Source organism: Ascaphus truei, chromosome 3 (assembly GCF_040206685.1).
Source record: "Ascaphus truei isolate aAscTru1 chromosome 3, aAscTru1.hap1, whole genome shotgun sequence".
NCBI classification, from domain to species: Eukaryota; Metazoa; Chordata; class Amphibia; order Anura; family Ascaphidae; genus Ascaphus; species Ascaphus truei.
In genome coordinates, this window is record NC_134485.1 from 318895771 (window position 1) to 318918533 (window position 22763).

The following is a 22763-nucleotide window of genomic DNA, read 5'->3' on the forward strand; positions in this document are numbered from 1 at the left end:
TTTTTTTTTTTTTCATGCAGAATGAAGTGATTAGATTTGACATTCTGCCGTATGAGATCCTAAAGGAATTCAGCTTCACATACATAGTTATTCATTTGGAAAAATGAAAAGCGATTTGTCCAACGAAATAAAAAAAAATTATGGCGCTGGATTAATACAAGCCAACATTAATTTGTACCGTATTAATTAGCTTTGCCAACCCTTACTCTGCCCAACTGGTTTATTTTATCATTTACGAAATGATATGGCTCCTTTTATTTGTCTTGAGTAATCTACATGTTTTGTTTTGAGTTCTTGTTATAAATATCATTCAACGGATAATATATATATATATATATATATATATATATATATATATATACTGTATATATATATACTGTATATATACACACACTCTGTAGTCTGAGACGACTGCTAATTACACAACGTTGTAACAGAATATCTCAGAGTTTACATAGGATTAAATGGCAGTGATAATGCAGAATATCACAACATATCCCAGCATAACGTGACAGAGGGAGCAATAACCTTTGCTACATGTGGAAGGCTATGCCTGTATTTATCGCGTGGAGGAGTAGAAACTCGTGTCCTGCCTATCAGTCTCAGTTTAACTAATCCAGCTGAGTTATGCCTTTTAAATGTCAGACACTTTCCAGTCTCTACTGCTGTCAAATGAGAATCCACCATCCACCCTCCTCCTCCTTTCCATACACCCTCCTCCTCCTTTTCATCCACACTCCTCTTCATCCACCCTCCTCCTCCTTTCCATACACCCTCCTCCTCCTTTTCATCCACACTCCTCTTCATCCACCCTCCTCCTCCTTTTCATCCACACTCCTCTTCATCCACCCTCCTCCTCCTTTTCATCCACCCTCCTCCTCCTTTCCATACTCCCTCCTCCTCCTTTTCATCCACACTCCTCTTCATCCACCCTCCTCCTCCTTTTCATCCACCCTCCTCCTCCTTTTCATACTCCCTCCTCCTCCTTTTCATCACACTCCTCTTCATCCACCCTCCTCCTCCTTTCCATACTCCCTCCTCCTCCTTTTCATCCACACCCCTCTTCATCCACCCTCCTCCTTTCCATACTCCCTCCTCCTCCTTTTCATCCACTCTCCTCTTCATCCACCCTCCTCCTCCTTTTCATCCACCCTCCTCCTCCTTTCCATCCTCCCTCCTCCTCCTTTTCATCCACCCTCCTCCTCCTTTTCATCCACCCTCCTCCTCCTTTCCATACTCCCTCCTCCTCCTTTTCATCCACACTCCTCTTCATCCACCCTCCTCCTCCTTTCCATACTCCCTCCTCCTCCTTTCCATACTCCCTCCTCCTCCTTTTCATCCACACTCCTCTTCTACCCTCCTCCTCCTTTCCATACTCCCTCCTCCTCCTTTTCATCCACTCTCCTCCTTAGTGTGGGCCCCACAAATCAGGGCAAATAACGTCAGGTTACCTAAATAGGTAATGGATGTTATTTTCCCTGAATTTAACGAGTATTCACTAAGCTAATTATATGCAAAAACAACGGTCGTCATGTTACTCCTTTGCATCGGGTTAAATTAGCACATCTTGCGTTAGGTTCAAATAACCTGATGTAAATTCCTGTCTTACCTGAAGGTGGCGTTAGCTCCGTACAGACTCTGAGAGAAAGAGTCCTATTTTACTAGCAGCCCAGTGCTATATAGATCCCCTCAAACCCACCTTGAAAAAAAGTGTAATGATTAAACTAATGTAACTGTAGGTTAATGTTAAGTTAAATAGCAGGTCATTGGTTTGAAGGGAGAGCCCTGAAATCTAGAAATGTAGCTTGTTCCTGGGACCACCTCTGCTTAGGCCTCGTCCAGGGTGGAAACTGGCGCTCCAGCACTGCGCTCTGCTCGGCCGTGCTTTTCCTGGCCGGCTAGGTGCGCGCGCGCGTCTGGGGGCACGGCCACAACGTCATGGAGCTGGTTTGCCCTCATTGGGCGAACCGCTCACGTGACGCGCTTGCGAGCAGCAAAATCAATTTTGCTTGCTCTGCAAGCGGCTGAGCGCCGAGCAGGCGCGCCCGCCCGCTCACGCAGGCCACGTGCAGTGTCGCAACGTGTCCAGCGTGAGCGCGCCCGCTCAGCACCACCCTGGCCGAGGCCTTACCCAGTTCTGATCTCCTCCCCTGTAGATGAGCTGTAGCCTGTATATACTTGATCATTTATTGAAGACAAATAAACTCGACCTTTACTTTCAGGCCCTGTACGGCCCTTGCCTCTCCCTTGCCAGCTCACAGTATACAAAAGGCTGCTTAATGTACATTTTTATTCAGAAATTAACAATTAACAACTAGAAACTGGGCATAGCACTGTGTGTAGGCTGTGGCTAGAAGCCAAACAAATTCAGCTGAAAAATGTTTAGTTAAAAAAATAAATAATGAAATCACTAGCTTTTTGAGCTCGGCAATACTCATGCAGATAACTTTCTGCTGACCGAGATCTTACCTGCTTGGCTCATCTATTCTTGCATAACAATCAAGTCTTGCCTATAATGTTGTGCTAATTATTTCTCACCATAAGGAAATCTTATGGTTCATTTACTTTCAGCCATGATTGTTAGAACATATTTCCATTCCTAATGTAAAGAAAGTATAATGCAACCAAGAATGCATGTTACACTACCCATTAAGGAAAGTGTGCTTGAATGGGAACCAGTTGTAAAGCTGTTGCTTTTATTCAATGTATAGCCCAGACTGCTGTACAACAAATATAACGGTACAAATTGCATTTGTGTTAACAAGAAGTGACTGTAATTGTTACAGTTCCCTGAACAAACACTAATTTCTATCCTTCCTGTTGATACACAGACTGAAGACAGCACTCCTACAATGTCCCCAATACACAGCACAGTGGCCTTTGGCCTGAAACCTCGATCCGGTAAGTGTGCCATCTTGAGATCTGGAAAAAAGTACAAAGAGCATACAATCTATTCTTGTAGAAATATACTGTCTATATTCACACAGCTATTTGTCCTCTAAACATATACAATTCCACACCTGAAAGTAACTCATATTGTACATTTGTAATATCCACTTACCATGATGTTTCTTCAATGGTGTGGCTCAGTTACACATGATCACAAGATGGTTGATGCTATTAACTATTGTTTGTATGAACCAGGTAGAGATTGAAAACATATATTGATGTGATGAACAATCATGAATCAACTGATTACAAAAAAGAAATGCCTCCTATGTTTGTAAACAAAGCAAAAATGTCATTTAGTTAAGTACATTATAGAAATATATCATAATAATAATTGTTAATAATAATAGCATGTTCTTGTATAGCGCTGCTAGTTTTACGTAGCACTTTACAGAGACATTTTGCAGGCACAGGTCCCTGCCCCGTGGAGCTTACAATCTATGTTTTTGTTGCCTGAGGCACAGGGAGATAAAGTGACTTTCCCAAGGTCACAAGGAGCCAACACCAGGAATTGAACCAGGTTCCCCTGCTTCAAACTCAGTGCCAGAGTCAGTGTTTATGACATATCATATATATATCATATCATGACAAGTCACAAACATATCTGTTGATATTTACCTGAGGAATGCTCCCTATATATTGCTTCAAAAAATCACATCTAAATTCTGATACAAGAGCAGGGATATTTTATAAGCTAGTGTCAATATCATTAGCATATTTTAAGTACCTTTCTTATTGATGGTGGCGGTGTATTCTTCATCACAATTTGAAGGTGACAATTTAGCACACATACCGAGTAATGTTTACTAGAGCTCCTTGGAGAAACGCCTTACAACATATTTTTTTTCCTTATGTTTGAATTTCCAATGCTTATGTAGGCTCTAATACAATGTACTGTATTTGCTGGGGTTATTGTATATTGAGTAGTTTGCATTGGTTGTACCTCTATTTTTAACCAGGACAATAAAGGTAATGTGGAAAGAGGGTTATTAAATGCTCTAAAAATCTGTGTGATCCATGCAAATTGTATTTAATTTGCCAAATGCATACCTCCACCTAATGCACGCCTAGCAGAAAAAACTGAAGCACTCTCACTGGGAGATCACCATGCCAGGAGCCTCAATTACACTCCTTCCAAGATCCTCAATTACACTCCTTCCAAGTTGTAACAAATTACGTATGAGACATGAAATGGGTGAAACCAGCCCACAGATTTAAAAAAAAAAAAAAATGGTTCTAATTCATAGGATTCAAACCCTTGAAGGGGTTTAATCCACAGGTGAGCTCAAGTCAACAGACCATGACTCGTATACATTAATCACCAGCCTCCACGTGGCCTGGTGCTTCCCTAATGATTTATTACCCTACACCATGCTCACCACACTTGATGTTTATTCCATCTCTACTGACAACTCACTTTGGAGCCCCTTATGGTCGGGTTTCTCGTTGTCCCCGCATTCCTCCATGATGGAAACAATGTGCATGATGGGGGGGAGGAGTACATGCTGCTAATCTCACCTGTTGCCCTTAGTGATTTAGCCTTTAGATCCCCATTAAGCACCACCACCACCCCTGACTAACAGCCTCTTAAATCATCTGGGGTTATTAAAAATGTCCACCACCCCACTGTTTTTATTATGAATTACTTAATTGACACTGTTGGTTAATTATTTTGAAATCTGTATCTAGAGGGTCTGAGAGATACTGTGGCAGGATACGGTGTTAGAAAGGAAGTAGAGTTGTAGGTAACCAATGCACTGTGGAGGTTTGCAAGAAGCATTTGTATGATATCAAAAGGACACGCCAGAAGAAACAGGTGATGACAGCAGGACTTCCTAGACCACTTTTTTTTTTAAGCAACTCCTCTCACTGTGCTTAATGTGAAGTTCTCTGGCCAGAATGGGGAAACTTCCAGGAGACCCAGACTTTCAGGAGAGAGCATTAAGAAGAATGTCTTTTAGAGAACTGTAAGTATTCATGTTGAGATTTTGTATGTACACACTGGACACTTATTAAAAAAATGTGTTCTCTTTGATATCTTTTAGCTCTCATACTCTCATATTAGTTTATCCTTTATTACATAACATTCAATATATGTATCATTTCACAATGTTTCCATTTTTCCTTAAGACTTATTTCTTTCTTGTGTTGTCTTATTTTTTTCAGCTAAGGCGTCCTTCTTAATCACAGAGTATTTTTTTCTATCTGCTACAAATCATTATATATTATTTATTAACTCAATTCTGCCCCAGAGCAGATAGAGTCAGTACTCAGGTTAGTTCCTGCCCCCTGCCAAGCTGACGGGTTTTTGTATGAAGTCCTTCAAGAGAGGCCATCTCCACTCAATGCTGTCTTCATAAATCGGGACCCTGCCCCTTGAGAATAGGCCACTGGAGCACTTGCTTATCCTGGATGTTCTCTTCAGCTGAGGAATGGGGAGGCTGGAACGTTGCAGCTTGATTTCTTTAAACGTACAAGGGGCTCCTTCCATTAGCTCCTTGATTCTTAAAAGATTAAAGAATTGGCTTGGTTAAATTTCTCTGATGGCCACTTGAGCCAATAGATGCATTCAAGTGTCATGACCACTTGAAATCTCCAAAGAGGGGAAGTTTTGGATTAAGTATATAATATCCTAATAACATGCCCGACGTTCTCTTTCCATCGTATTGATCAGCCCTCATCTGAGCCATTATTCTACGAGGAGCCTCAATTTTGTGTTTATATGATGGCTGCAGGAGAAAGTAATTAGTTATGTGTCTAATAGGAACGTTGACATTCATATCAGCCTATTTTCGACCGGTTTTATTCGCCGGCCAATAAGAGGAACAAACTTACTCGTTGGTGATCCAACGAGTAAAAAGAAAAACCTATATTACGACTACATGATATTGTTCTAAATGTGTTTGTTCAAAATTTACTGTAAAGGGAAAATTATATATATATTTTTTGTTTATTTAAATCGTTTTCCCCTTATTGTGTTTACTGTTGCTTTATCATATTGATAATGAATTGATTATGTTTAGCTTTTTGCCTTGCTTTTACCAGCATTTCCTATACAAAAGTAAAAACCAAGGCAAACTATAGCTTAAGACTAATCACTTGCATTTTGTATCCAGTAATACTAATTGTAATGATTGCATTCCGTAGGATCTCATAATATGCATGTGTATAAGCGCCTTTCCCTTCAGCAAGTGAAAAGTTGGGCATTTCTATAAAAAAAAATGTTTAACACTTTAATAAACATTTTATTTGTAACACGTACGTTTTCATACAGCCTGTGGTGCATCTACTGTATCTGTCCTCTCTTCAATGCTTAACATGGCCTGGTTGCATATAATAATGTCTCACACGCAACTTGTGCCATCTATTTTGAACCAGTTTAATTAAAAAACAAAGGACATAACTGTGTGTAAAAAAACAATGGGAATATTATTAGTACTGTATATTGAGCACAAGAAATGCAACCACATTTTCCAGCAATTTGCTTTGCTGCTGTTGTCCTTTTCCTCCTGATTAAATACTGTAGCCTCATATGAAGGAGTTTTGCAAAGTTACACCCACCATTCTTATACAAATGAAACCATTCTGTTGTTTTCAGTGAAACAAAATGGTACAAAATGTGGGCCAAGGCACTTTCCCACTGTCTACCCGATGATACGTTAAATCAAAATATATGAATACATGGGCTAATAACATATCATTTGTTTGAAAATAGCATTAGGATACTCAATGATCAAAGTGCAGTTATTAAAGTGTACAAAGGAATAAATTATAAAGTCTTATCGCTTTTTATTTTAAGACTTAGTTATTTGTTTTTTTTATTTAAAGAAAAATGTACTTTTGTGAACAATGTCTCCTATATGCTGTTATATCACAGCAGATATCTTGCTGCCTTTGTTTGAAAGATACAGACTTGTACATCCTGAGCATACTATATTTACTATTACCTTACTAATAACCTTACTAATTGTACTGTGACCGCCGAAGACACTGTCTAACATAGAGATGCTATAGATCAGTCCTCGTTGACTGACCCACCTGTGCTGAAGCAGAGATATCCTTAAAACCTGACCTGTTGGTGGCCTTTGAGGAATGGAGTTGGCCACTCCTGATATAGATGATACGGTTAAATAAAAGGTGGCATACAATTCTCAATTTAAAACATTTATAATACCAACTACCCTGTAAAACTTTCACAGGTAAAATAGCCTTTAATATAGAATTCTGGAGGGATATGGAGGATTCTCATAATTAATTGGCAGTGCTATTCAACTGGTGAGATCAGTTAGCAGATGGATTATAGAACAACATTATTATTCCTTCTCTATAAAAGCTGTCAAGTCAATATCAAATCTTTTGCCCATAGATCTTTCAATGATTCTCAAGAGACAATCGTATTGTAGAAAATACGTATACAAAAAATGCTGGCTCTGCCTTCAGCAAGACAAAAAACTTTTACTCTAGAAGTGTCTAAGCAGCGTGTACTTGAACAATCATTTCCATACCAACTGGACAGAGACGTAATGAAAAGCAGAACATGCAAACACTACGAGATATTTAATGATTATTTTTTGATTTGAAACAAAATGTTCATGAGGTCCTGGCACACGTTACCAAAATACTGAACTAGTTTATATTGGAAAAATGCAAAATGAATAACCAGCAAATAATCTGCGCTGCCTCTTTCTTTTCACTGACACAATATGGTTGTGATCAGCAAAGAATGAAAACATGTTAAGCATTAGATTAAAGATATTGAAGCAGCGGTACTATTAGCGTGGCACTGGTTCTCATTTCCAGCAAGTACTGAGCAGTGTTGTGACATCTTTGCAAGAAGGGACATACTATATTGTATAGACCCACTGGTTCCATGTGTTCTGTTCACCACCATGTTTTAGAAAGCAATCAATGCATTATTTGGAATATCTTGTTAATAGTGTGTCTAACATGGCTAATAACGTTTGTTTTCTGCAATCCATATACAGTAGTAGCTGCATAGAAGCAGTTAGTATAATAGTATGATATGTTAACATATATTATTGCATGGTTTAACAAATACAGCAGTTTACAGAAATGGTGTCATTTGTATATTTTGTGCAATTCGTTCAGACATATTCTGTAGGTAACATACAGTTGTGTGAAAAAGAAAGTGCTGTACACCCTCTTTGAATTACTGTATATGGTTTTACATATCAGGACATAATAACAATCATCTGTTCCTTAGCAGGTCTAAAAATTAGGTAAATACAACCTCAGATGAACAACACATGACATATTACACCGTGTCATGATTTATTTAACAAAAATAAAGCAAAAATGAAGAAGCTATGTGAAAAAGTAATTACACCCTTACTGCTTCCATAGGAATTAAGATGCTAAGTAGCAGACAGGTGCTGCTAATTAAATGCCCTTGATTAATTGATTATCAGCAAGTGTGACCACCTCTATAAAAGCCGAAGTTTTAGCAGTTTGCTGGTCTGGAGCACTCAGGTGTGTGTTAACACAATGCCAAGGAGGAAAGACATCAGCAATGATCTTAGAGAAGCAATTGTTGCTGCCCATCAATCTGGGAAGGGTTATAAGGCCATTTCCAAACAATTTAAAGTCCATCATTCTACAGTGAGAAAGATTATTCAAAAGTGGAAAACATTCAAGACAATTGCCAATCTTCCCAGAAGTGGACGTCCCAGCAAATTCACCCCAAGGTCAGACCGTGCAGTGCTCAGAGAAATTGCAAAAAAAACCAAGAGTTACATCTCAGACTCTACAGGCCTCAGTTAGCATGTTAAATGTTAAAGTTCATGACAGTACAATTAGAAAAGGACTGAACAAGTATGGTTTGTCCGGAAGGGTTGCCAGGAGAAAGCCTCTTCTCTCTAAAAAGAACATGGCAGCACGGCTTAGGTTTGCAAAGTTGCATCTGAACAAACCACAAGACTTCTGGAATAATGTCCTTTGGACAGACGAGACCAAAGTGGAGATGTTTGGCCATAATGCCCAGCGCCATGTTTGGTTAAAACCAAACACAGCATATCAGCACAAACACCTCATACCAACTGTCAAGCACGGTGGTGGAGGAGTGATGATTTGAGCTTGTTTTGCAGCCACAGGACCTGGGAACCTTGCAGTCATTGAGTCGACCATGAACTCCTCTGTATACCAAAGTATTCTCGAGTCAAATGTGAGGCCATCTATCCGACAGCTAAAGCTTAGCCGAAATTGAGTCATGCAACAGCCCAATGATCCCAAGCACACCAGCACATCTACAACAGAATGGCTGAAAAAGAAAAGAATCAAGGTTTTGCAATGGCCCAGTCAAAGTCCAGACCTCAAACCGATTGAAATGCTGTGGCGGGACTTTAAGAGAGCTGTGCATAAACAAATGCCCACAAACCTCATTGAACTGAAGCAACGTTGTAAAGAAGAGTGGGACAAAATGCCTCCACAACTATGTGAGAGACTGATAAAGTCATACAGAAAAGGATTACTTCAAGTTATTGCTGCTAAAGGTGGTTCTATAAGCTATTGAATCATAAGGTGTACTTAGTTTTTCACACATGGCTTCTCAATTTTGGCTTTATTTTTGTTAAATAAATCATGACACGGTGTAATATGTCATGTGTTGTTGTTCATCTGAGGTTGTATTTACCTAATTTTAAGACCTGCTAAGATTGTTATTATGCCCTGATATGTAAAACCATGGAATTCGAAGAGGGTGTACTTTCTTTTTCACACGACTGTACATAGTAACTGACTGATATATTGATTTGTTTAATGCATATCTAACATACAGTACTATTGGTGCAAGTTTGATTTATTTTAGTCCTCTTTTGCTTTATATGGACCTCCTCTGACAACCCCTCCTACAGACACATCCCTCACTCTTCCTCCTATCTCCTTCAACAAACTTACACAGGCACAAAATTGGGACTGCTATAGCCTGGATATCTCAACAGAAGGAGACATTGACAATGGTAGGTAGTAGGTACTGTACCTAGTGTCTGTCAAATACATTGGTTGGATATAAAGTGTGGATCATCAACCGCATGTTCAGAGAGATGGATTGTACAGCTGTTTGCATGCAACGTTCTGTCCATAATAAGTGCCTTTGTAACTCGTGCTTAGTTGGAGCCATAGAACAATTACCTTTTCTTATGTTATTATTATTCAGCAACCTTTTTTCCCAAATGGGTTTTTTGTTTGCAGGATTTGCATACACTAGAATATAGAGTTTGATTACAAAATAGGCCTCCAAAGAGAGAGAATCACTTAATTAAATGCCAAATAAATACTTCGTGAAAAATTGCCCACCAGAGTTACTAACAATAATGTAAGTGTACATTTTCCCCGATCGCTTCGTGATCATGTTTCAGTTCGGCTACAATACAGTAGCTCAGTTTTCCGTCAGAGACTTGCGCTACGTGTCATCATATTTATTGTATTCATGTTGGCCATATTTGAGGATGAGCTACCCTTGTTTAGTGGTCAGTTGTCTGTGTTTTGGAGTACATGCCTGATTTAATAAAACTGTGTTACTAGAATATTTAAAATTGCACGTACTTCAATATTTACTTTGTAACAACAATCCCGGACAATGCATATTACAGCATTCTTACTAGAACATAAATACTCCACACTGGGGTAAAGTATCTCGCGTGACTGTGCCTAGTCACAAAGCAATATACAAATGTGCGTAAATATGTCTATATCTATCTAAATACTGTGTGTGTGTAAATATATATAAGAAAATAAATGTATGTATATTTGAAGCTTTCTATCTTTTTTCTTTTAGCATTCACTATGCCATCATGTCTGTTTTTTCTTTTTATCCCCATTGATCTATGCATATTTACCCAAGCTGTTTTCTAGCTTATTAGTTAGCAATGCCCCATTCTAGACACTGAAGGCGAAAGCTTGTCACCAATAGGGCAATAGCCCAAAACACTCTGGGCCTTTTCTATGCAGTTGGGCCACTGTGGTAGAAAGGCAGAGTTTCAGCAGGATGAGGCAGGAACACAAGGTGGGGTTGTGAAACGGCAATGTTCGATTTTACTTACCACCCATCCTCTGTGCTTTGACGGTAGCTAAGAAATAGTAATGAGGAAGGGGAAGAATAGTGACAGCCCTAGAACCAAGATTACAAATGATCCACAGCCTTTTCTTTCATTGGTGTCCTACAAGTTAACATCAGTAGCTTGAGTCATGCATGGCATAATCACGTTAATAAGGCATAATGTTTATCTGTTATTACTCCATGTGTTACCCATCGATGAATGAGACATACAGTATATGACTTTTGATAACCTGTGTGTTTACTATTACCTGCTAGGAGCATCATCAATGCATTCCTGTAGAATACATTTCTGACTCATCTGGCAGCAGGGGTTCGTGTGCAGGAGGTGTGAGAATAAATAGTGGGTCCAACAGCAAAATAGCTTTGCACACAAAAGTTTAATGGGAGGCACTTTAAGCTCCAGACCAAGCAATATCCTACGTGTGTTTTTTTTTTTTTTTTTTAAATAAATCAGTTTTGTACTATGAGAAAATACTTGTAGCATTTAAAAAAAACAAACAAAAAACAACAACTCTGAATAACATTTTTAATGTATTATAATGTAACAAGCATTTTGTTTCTATAACAACCATTTACAAAGTCACATCCCCTTCCTCTTCTGAAACAGGCTCTGGCACACCCCTTTTTGAGCCCTGCTCTCTCTAGCAGGGCACCAATTGTATCTAGTGACTGCCTGGTCACATGATCTTCCCCACAGAACTTTGCATCTTGGGTCCTCTTCTGCTGCACTGACGCCATTTAGTGAACCCCCGAGCCGAATCTTCGCCGATCGATCACAGGAGAACGGATCGATCGGCAACTTAGCTAATTACTTATCATTGTGTGGATTGTATTGATGCACAAATTAAAGGGACAAAAAAACAAAACAAAAAAAAATGTAAATAAAAAACGGCAGCTTGGACTGGTGCTTTAAAGGAGCAATACAGTATTGGACATTTTTTTTCCAAATCAGTTCTGTAGTATTAGATAATACTTACTACATTATTTTATTTTTTTAATTCAACTCTCAATTACATTTTTAATAAGTTTTAATATAATGAGCATCCTTTGATTTCTATTGCAGGATTTAGCCCACCTCCCCAGCAGTGCAAAACCTTTGCAACACTTTCCTGTTTGTGATAATTTGTTGCCTATATTCCCAGCAGTTTGAGCTGCAAACTGTAACAATAGATAATGTCACCTTAGTAATATAATGTTACATTGTAGCTGCTGAGTTACACTGACTGAAGGATTGATTGAAACGGAAAGGCAGCCATTTAGTGAACCCTGGGAAGCAGAATCTTTGCTGATCGATCCCGGGAGAACGAATAGATCGGCAGCTTAGTTAATTAGTTTTCAATAAAGGTAATCAAAGGCTGCCTATATTTCAAAATAAAAAATAAATATTTTTGTTTTAAGTGCTGCTTGGATCGCCTCTTTAAACAAAATGTATAGGAAAATGAAACTACGCGCTCCCTGTTTTTCATGCACACAGGTGATATGAGCTCATTGTACAAGTAAAGCTTTTGTACGTTGTGATAAGAAAGTAAATTCTGCACAGGTGGAAGGCAACATGAAAGAAAGCCGGGTGGAGGAATAGATTTTCACCAGATAATATAAGCAATAAGTTTGCTATGTATCATAGTCCTACCTGTTCTGAGATAAACAAAGAGAAGAAAAGATGACATCACTGGAACCTGTCAGCCTAAGTAAATACAGCGACAATTCTGTGCAGACCGGTTATTTATACCACATAAGCAGATCTTTTGTTTTTTTTTGTAGCTAATGGCCATGAAGAGATCTGCTAAGTGCATTTCATAAATATGATCAATATATGTTTAACTTTCACGTACTTAAACTGAGCAGCTAAATAGAGATTTGCTGCATGGACATACCCAACGGAGCAGTTCTGATCACCAAACTGCAGCCAAGTATGTCCCAGGACACACTTGGAAAGAGGAGTAACTCTGTGTATTATTTCCTGGTAAAACATTTCATTAATAAATAAAATAAAACCTCCAGCTGGTTTACACGGCAGGACGGCTTTGCGCTGCTAAGATGCAGCAACCCCTCATTTTACCGTATTTGAGCCCCACCAAGGCAGCCGCTTTACTGCAAAAGCTGCAAGAGCTTTAAGAACATATTTTAAAGGAATACGGGCATTTTTATTTTACGTGTAATCTTTAAAGGAGGAATCCAAGCAATATCCTACGTGTGTTTTAAAAAAATAAATAAATCTGTTCTGTAGTATTAGATAACACTTACAACATTTAAAAAAAAAAAATTCAAATCAATGCCATTTTTAATGAGCTTTAATATACTGAGCATCCTTTGATGTCTATAGCAGGCTTTAACACAATTCCCCAGCGGTGCAATATCTTTGTTACACGTTCCAGTTTGTGATAATTTGTTGCCAATATTCCCAGCAGTTTGAGCTGCAAACTGTAATAATAGATAATGTTACCTTACCAATATAAGAATACATTGTAGCTGCTGAGTTACACTGACTGAAGCAGGGGTGCACAATCTTTCCCTGCTGTATTCCCCTACCTCCCTCACCTTCTGTCCGGCGTCAAACGATGCAGCGGGGTCACCTGATAATGTTGCCATGCCAACGTGACATCACATTAACCTGCGGCGTCATGCGACGCCATGTTGCCATGGCGACACGTCGCCAAGACACGGTAAGGGAAGTTGCAGAGGCCTCACGCGTTCCCCGGCATTAATTTAAACACCGGGCCTCTGCAACCGCCGCGCACCCCCCCCTGAACAATCTTGCGCCCCCAGTTTGCTCACTGCTGGACTGAAGGATTGATTGAAACTTAAAGGCAGCCATTTAGTGAACCCTGCAAAGCAGGATATTTTTTGATCGATTACAGGAGAACTAATTGATCAGCAGCTTAAATAATTAGTTTTCGATAAAGGTAACCAAAGGCTGCATATATTAAAACAAAACATCGATTTTATTTGTTATTAAAGTGCGGCGTGGACTGCCTCTTTAACATTTGAATGGCAGAAAACTTTCTATACTGTATGCCTGGAAACATTTGTATATGAAAGCAGTCTCCTATGCTCAAATACGTATTTATTATTGACTTCCTCAAGAGAATACAATACAGAAATGGAAGCAGAACTTGAGAGTTCCCTAATAACCCTCCAGGGTCACAGTAATATTCCTCATTTTTGGTTCATCCACATGGCAAATAATGTGATTGATTGGAAGCATGTCAGCTTTAAGGTAAAATGTATCAGGTCCTAACAAACCGCAATCTGAGTTTCTCCATATATTAATCACTGCTCCTATTATAGCCATTTAATGAACACGTTGCCTATTTTAATGTACAATGTATGAAGTGAATTGGAATTTATGGCTTATTGCAGCGGTGCGCAAACTGGAGGGCGCGTCCCCCTGAGACTTTATTGGGGAGGACGTGGGGGGGCGTGGCGGTTACAGAGGCCCCGCGCTAAGAGCGCGAGGCCTCTGTAAATGTACTCACCAGCTTCTTGTCCACGCGTCTCCATGGCAACGCGGCATCAAATGACGCTCATTACCATGGAGACATGACGTCAAATTACGTCGCGGGTCACGTGACGTCACATGACCCCGCAGCGTCAATTGACGCTTCGTTGAAGGTAAGGGGGCGCGATCGAGCAGAAGAGCAGGGAAGGGGGGGGGGGGCGCAACAGTAGTTTGCGCACCCCTAGCTTATTGGTCCTGGACAAATATAATCACAGAAAAGTAGAGGTTTTTTACCCGCCTAAACAAGGGACTTGATCAGCGTTCCCCTAACCCTAATATGCTAACCTAACCCTGACCCTAACCAGCACTGTGTGAGTCCCGATAATCTGGGAGAAAATAACTTCCGGCTAAGGGAGAGGGACGAGTTCTAGAGCCAGCAGATGGGTAAATATACACTTTCAACACACAAGAAAAATAGAGTGGTTTGAGAACGTGCACGTACACCTTATCAGAATTGTGAGACTGTTTCTAACTGCATGTAGTGCGAAAGTTGTACTTGGTTTGCCAGTGCTAAACGCGGCAATGTTCTGAGACAACCGCAGAACACGAACGCACGACTCGCAAGTCTGTCTTTTTACAATTCGAAATGCGACCAATAAATATTTTTTGCACAAATCCTAAAAAAGATGGAGATGTACAACATGAAATAGACAAAGACAGCAATTGAAGTGTAATGGCATCAGAAGACATTACGTTTTCATTTCACAGCCTACACAGTACTCTTTTGTTCTAATAAATATGAAATTGCTGTACGTGTGGTAGTCCATATATCAAGCAGTGCAATTCTAGAGCAACCAATTGCACACCAGATGTATCTGAGAAACATTTCTATTGCTTTCAATTCAATTTTTACTTCGATACATGAGATACATTTTGTTTGCCTCAGAATTGCATCATTTTGCCCTGATACATTGGCAGCAACAGGGGTTATTTATTAATCCTTTAAGTGTCCTGTGACATACCCTGAATGCCGGAAGGGCTGGCTCTAGGGGCCCTGTGACAGAAAAGGTACGTCATACTAAAGATAATACTTTTCTAGGTCGAGAGAACAAGTGTGGAGTATCCTTCACTTCTTTTCAGCTCTGCTCGTGACTTTCCTTTACATAAATATGCATGTAACTGAGTGATGCACAAGTGTTCCAAACCGCTTTACTGCAATCAACATTGCCATCATAAACATGCTTTCATAGGAAATACATTACCACAGTTTGAGACTCAATGCAGGGGGCTCATAGGGAATACCAGTGCAGAGTCATAACATTACACCCGGTGTGTAATCCCTTCAGATTAGGATTCTTGGATTAAGCCTGAAACATTACGCCCCTGCATGGATTCACTACGGGCCAATTGTGACACTGTTCATTTCAAATGGGGATAACATGTATTTGTTATGAGATCATGTGTAGAAGTGACGTTTTGTTGATTCTAGTAAAAATGTTTCCATCGGAATGGGACGTTAGGCCGCGGGGGAACCCTCTGCCACGGCCGCCTCAACCAGAATGTACGTTTTAGGGCAGGGGGTTAACTTTAGTGGTTTTAGCACGTACGGTAAGGGGCTACGTTTTTTTGGGTAGGGGGTAGCATTAATATTAGGGGTTAACATTAAGGGGTTTAAGGATAAGGGGTAAGGTTAGTGACTTGGCGTCTGAATGTCCCGGCGGCGAGGTGAGCAGTGGCTAAACTCCGGCGCTCATTTGGTCACGGCAAACCGACTGCCACCAAATTCCTTATACGCTTTTTCCTGAGTTGGTGTGCATGTTCTGTCTGGTTTCGTTCTGATGTCACGGTGTAAAAGTGGATTCTCATTTTGTCCATAGCACCCAGCATATCTTTTTTTTTCTTCTGGTTTCGTCAAACTAATGTGTTGTTTTACATTTTAACCCATGCATTGCCGTGTTTGAACTAACGCATGTAACTGAATGTTGGTTTCTGTTCATTACAATGTCTGTTTTGTATCTCACGAAATGCATCACAATGTATCTTTTCTCGTCAAATATTTGAAATATATCAATAAAACACATTTGGACAAAGCTCTGACATCTTGGGTGCCCTAGGGTTTTTTGAGATGTGGACTCAATTTGCACCCCATATATATGTTGTATGTGATATGTCTACCCAAAGACTCTCTTCATCTTCAGCTCTCTTGTTGCCATTCACAGTGGTGTGTGCAAGTGCTCTGTCTCCCCCATGTGGTGGAAATGTGTAATGCTACATTATAAATAATGGGATTACTATACTGTACAGTACATGGGTTTGTGATAACAAGGCTACTAAGGTCATTTTCTGACTGACCTGAGGAAGAGAGCATTGTCATCGAAGGCATGTCTTTAAAATGTATTGTGTCGGTGCACATAAAATAAAAGTATCAGCTCTTATTGCTGTACTCATTCAGTTTTGCACAGTTTCTACTTGACTGACACAGCTTCAAGTACCACATTTCATGATTAAGCTACAAAAAACTTTACAGACACATTTTTAATGTGAAAAATCTGAAAAATCAAACAGTGTATCACATAAATTAGTCTGGGCCCATCGTGTTCATTATAACTGGCACTACAGAATATTTCTAAACAGCAGCGCAGTGCTGTCTAGGAATATAAAAAGATGTATGCTTTCAATAGTGGAGAGATATGTAGTGAAACGTTTAAGAGGGGACGAAAAGAAAACACGTGTACTACATTTTAATACCCCCAAAAAGTCAGTTACAATCTGATAAATAACAAGAATATGCATGTTTCCTAAAAAAAATAATCTAATATTTAGTTAGAATTGCTTTTTTCACTTTAGAGAAAGTCACATGACATCGCAAATGGGAGACTGGCTGCAATTGTACACCTGGCACATACATTCAAAGTGTCTCCAATGTTATACACTCTCACATGTAGGACCTTTACAAGCTAACATTTTAGAAACCTGTAATTTGTCTATACCAGGGGTGGCCTACTCCAGTCCTCAAGGGCCACCAACAAGTCAGGTTTTCGAGATATCTCTGCTTCAGCACAGGTGGTGCAATCTTCAACTCAGCCACTAATTGAGCCACCTGTGCTGAAGCTGAGATATCCTGATGACCTGACCTGCTGGTGGCCCTTGAGGACTGGCTTGAGTTGCCCACACCTGGTCTATAGTCCATGATGCTGTGAATGACAGAGACCACCCACATGGCAGAACCTCTGCGTGTCTTGTTAACCTATACACTGCCAATGGGACAGGAAGGAGATGCAAAACAATATATTGCTGGTCTCTCTGGCAGCAAAGGGATAATCTGTGCTGGCAAGGACTTCATGATATTTTTTTTTATGTTACACATTGTTATGGTTTTGTGACATCGCTTCCATTTCTGTGAACCATTATACATGCTGAGCGTGTAGATGACAGGCATTGAGCTTGCATATTGTAGAATGTGGGCGTGAGGGTGGAGTAATGACGGGGTGTATCAAACTATCGCCTCTCTATATCATTTATTTAGGTTCTACTGGCATAACAACGATCACTTTACCTTAACAAATCTATCCCAAATGTTAAGAAACTTGAGGACATGATTTTTCTCGCTCTGTATCAGTGAGAATCCACCTGCAGTGGTGCTGGCTTTACAAGCCGTGGGATTTAAAAAAAAACAACTGCTTGCTATAACATAAGAGAAATCAGAAGTGTCAAATGGTGCTAAGCACCTCTCTATATCTCTATGTACATATATTATAAATAACGAAAATCTCCCCAAAAGTGAACTCTAAAAGAAGTGCACTTTAGTCTTCTCAGGCCACAAGGAACATGGAGGCAATAGCTGCTCAGTTTGCAATAAATACACTTTTTGCCTATTTTAAAGCTGGATTGCTCGAACATGAATAAACAAAGCTCTGGTAATTGTAAAAGAGACGTGATCAAACAGAATGAAGAAAGTAAAGGGATGCAGAAGACGTCCAGGATGACAGGAGAAGTGAATGCAACGCTTTGTTAGTTTTCTAACTATTGCATTGCTCTCCTAAATGCATATTTACTTTTAAATGGATAGAAATACTGTGCTAGTAAGAAAGCCTATGTGGCATACCACTAACATACACCCCACCCTAACCCTATTGGGCTCATCTGTGTGGCTGGACCAAACTCCAGCCACTTTACCTTTTTGTTTCCAGATTGCCCCCTATTCTCTCCAGATTGTAAACGCTCCCACTAGCAGGGCCCTCATTACCTTGTGTCTGTTGGAATTTTTTTGTCCCAATTTGGTATGTCGTTCTTATTATGTAAATTATATCACCCTGTTACCCCGTTGTACCGCTCTGCGGAATATGTCAGCGATTCTATAAATAAATGATAATAGTAATAGCTAATAATCACTTGTATATTTATTCAACATATATATATATATATATATATATATATATATATATATATATAGTTATCCGTTACCGTTCCAAGGATTGGTAAACAAGAGACAGCACTCAATGTTGAAAATCAAAGTGTATTAGTGAAAGCAAAAATACACCCAGAAACCCAACGTTTCGGTCCTACAGAATGGGACCTTCCCATTTGCTTTGTATCCCCCTGAGGAAGGTCCCATTCTGTAGGACCGAAACGTTGGGTTTCTGGATGTATTTTTGCTTTCACTAATACACTTGGATTTTCAACTTTGAGTGCTGTCTCTTGTTTACCAATCCTTGGAACGGTAACGGATAACTACATTCTCTATATGGGACGTGCACCTGTGGCTTACCAGCACCTATTGGAGTGCCAACTGCCTTATCTGACTATATATATATATATATATATATATATATATATATATATATATATATATATATATATATATATATATATATTCTTAAAAAATGCATTTCACTTAAAGAGAAGTGAGGACAGGATATTTCTGGGCCAATGCATCAATTCATCAGGGTATTGCAAAGTTGTGTAGAAGTAGTGAAACGTACACATGTTGTACACATAGTAGGGGGTCTGAAACTAGAGAAGATGTCTGAATTTGTGCGTGAACCCATTGTGTTAAATGACATTCATCAGTACATGTTCATGAAATTGTGGAGACAAGCCACTGTTCGTGGTTGTTTGTTCAGTTCCTATAAAATGAATTAATATGTGAGACAAAGTGTATTTCTTTGATTGTATATATTTTCTTGCATTGTGTTTTAGTTTTCGTCAGACCACCGAGAAATTTGGAGTCCGTGGACCCTCAGTTCACAATACGAAGGAAAATGGAACAAATAAGAGAGGAGAAGGAGCTCCTAGATTATCTTCGCGAGGTAATCTTTTAAAGATCTGCGGAATGTGTCCAAAAGTGGCTCGCAATTGTTACATATTTTCCATAATTTCACCAAAGTCGCAAAATTGCTTTTCAATGATCAAGACCAGTTTAGAAGAGGATCCACTGATTTATATGCATGCAAAAACACTCATCTATACCACGCTGTAGAGATAGCTTTGAAGTTAAATACATTGGTTTCCAAGTTGCCCCATTTTTTTGATAATTTTGAACTCATTCATTTAGAAACTAGTATTATACTATAAGTTTTGTGAGGGAACAAAAAAGTAATTTATAGCAATAGAGACATAACGCCCCTGTAATACAGTACAGAATAATGCACTGTTTTACCTCTGGGGAAAAAAAAAAGTACAGAAAGCGTAAAATAGAGGAGCAGTACTTAAAAGCAGCATTGCCCCCCATTTTCTATGTTGATTTATTTGGCTATTCAAAGATGGCTGGTAGAGTCATCCAATATGAAGCTGCAAGGTCACTCCCCTGCTGACATTGCAGCTTCCCATTGGCTCACAGGTTCAAAGCCAATTTGGTGACCATTTTGATTTCACGAATGGGAGCAAAAACATGGGCATTTTAGAAAGGTGTTCGTGGGTCCCCAGAGGTAAAAATAGCATGGTTGAGCTTGCGAGGACATCCGTACTCAAACTCTCTAAAACATGTTTTTAAATAAAAGTAGTCTGAACAAGGAAATGAGTAGGGGGGATTGCTGCTTTCGGACACATATTTAATCAAACATACCTTTTTTTTAAATGTATTGCAATTTGTTGAACACAGTGATACTAACTAAAACAAACCTTTAGGACAGGAGATAATGCCCTTCAATACATGTAAAGTGTTTCTTACAATGTTTTATAAGAAAAAATGATGCACCCCACTAATGTGTAAATGTCTTCACTGGCACTTTTGGCAGTGAAATGGCATTTTCTTTTTAGCCCGATTATATACTCATGTGTACTAGCCTATCTGAAAATATTAGAGACATTTCCTATTTTGGAGAAATATTTATGTAGCATTAATGTAATGTGGGGTCTCTTAAAAGTTTTTCCAAAAACTACAATACTGTATAAATCATCCTTAATCAGTGTTCTTTTGGAATTGTGTCAGCGCTTGAACTCAAAAACACATGGTATGAACCCCTAATTAGCCATAAAGATGTCGCTGTATATATTCGATACTAAGCACTGCTAAACCATAAGACACCTTCTGGTTAGTATCTTGGAACCCGGATGTCCCCATAGCTCAAATTTACGTGATCCAGCTCAGACCCCCCAATTCCACATGCTGTAAAAAAAAAAAAAGTATGAGTAAAAAAAACAATCGCAGCTAGGATTGATGCTTTAAGGTATTAAGTGATATTTAAAAAAATAAACATGCACTTTTCCAAAATATACAGAATTCTTCTCATTAGAAGTCATGAAAAACAGCATCAAAGGATTATTACTACTGTTTTGATTAGAAGAAACTACAGACATTTCTGAAGTGCTACAGCATAAAAAAAAATGAAAGGACAGAATTATTGTGCAAACAATTAAACACCCAAAAATGGTGTAATTTTAACATCTAAGAAAGGGTAGTTCATTTTAATTTGTCTTATTTATTTTTATTTGCAGAATATTGAAGTAAGGTTAAAGATTTGTCTGCCTGAAGATCTGGGATCTGCTCTCATGGATGGAGTTGTTCTCTGCCATTTAGTCAATCAGATCCGTCCTCGGTCAGTAGGGAGTATTCACGTGCCCTCTCCAGCCGTTGTAAGTCGAATGAAGCTCTTATTAATAGGTTCTTTATTATTATTATAAACAGAAAAAAAGGTTCTGTCGGGGCGCAGTAAATGGCTTTTGCTCAGCTAAAAATGTTTTTTTTTCTATGCACATTTCCACTATGTTCTTGTGCTAATAGTGCCATTGTTTTTATAACGCGGGACGCTGAGATCCAGTATGACAGTCCAACGTCACAATGAGCGATGAATGATTTGCAAATGCTGCACGCTGAGTGGTGTCTCCCGCGTGACCGTTATATTCTTTGGGTTTTATCATGTCTGCTCTCGGCGGTTCGGGGAAAGACGCGCACTGAGTAACGCCTATACGGGTGGGTGTCATGGGATTATGAGATGAGCAGGCAGTGTCCTAACGTTATTATTTTAATAACTGAATTAAGAAACATCTATCCGAAAAGGCAACTATCACACTCAACTAGAAATCTGTTACATTGTTATGACTGATTTAATGACATTAATTTTAAGCTCAGGCATTTCACGTCAAGGCACCAAAATACAGGACAGTTATGAGTCGCGACAGACCTTTCCGGGATAACGGGACATGTCAATAGAGTAAGGAAGAATCCCGTATATACGGGACATCTGGCAACCCTATGCTAATTGTATATATAATATTAATATTGTTGACAAATAAAATAAATGGAAATGTGAGTGACATCTCTTTATATGGTACGAGTGGCCAACTCCAGTCCTCAAGAGCCACCAACAAGTCAGGTTTTAAGGATATCCCTGCTTCAGCACAGGTGGTGCACTGAGCCACTGATTTAGACACCTGTGCTGAAGCAGGGATATCCTTAAAACCTGACTTGTTGGTGGCTCTTGAGGACTAGAGTTGGCCACCCCTGATATAGTAGTGTGACCAAAACAAAGTGAAATATTCTGCGATATTTATCTGTACAACCTGATTCTCACGATTAGTGTACTGGTTTCATATTTTGTACTCCCTATAGAGGAATACAGACTATGCTGTGTGTGTGTGTGTGTGTGTGTGTGTGTGTGTGTGTGTGTGTGTGTGTGTGTGTGTGTGTGTGTGTGTGTGTGTATATATATATATATCCAGTGTTCGACAAATCACCCAAAAATCTACTCGTCCAACCAAAAAATCTACTCGTCACCTAGTCCCGCCCACAACCCAGCCCCTAGTCCCGCCCCCAACCCTAGTCCAGCCCACAACCCCGCTTTAAAATAAAATATATAAATA

The 22763-nt window shown here is 39.3% G+C and overlaps 1 protein-coding gene across 4 annotated transcripts in view; it reads left to right on the plus strand.

The window, feature by feature from the left end:
- The window catches only part of LRCH1 (leucine rich repeats and calponin homology domain containing 1), a 238537-nt gene that overhangs the window by 170100 nt on the left and 45674 nt on the right, over positions 1–22763 (plus strand). For 2 of the 4 annotated variants that reach the window (XM_075591142.1, XM_075591144.1), the window contains exons 15-18: positions 2832–2901; positions 9819–9923; positions 19662–19771; positions 21399–21536. In XM_075591142.1, the coding sequence (XP_075447257.1) occupies positions 2832–2901; positions 9819–9923; positions 19662–19771; positions 21399–21536 (423 nt within the window). The remainder of the gene's footprint in view (positions 1–2831; positions 2902–9818; positions 9924–19661; positions 19772–21398; positions 21537–22763) is intronic. The other 2 variants (XM_075591145.1, XM_075591146.1) reach the window with 1 other exon arrangement.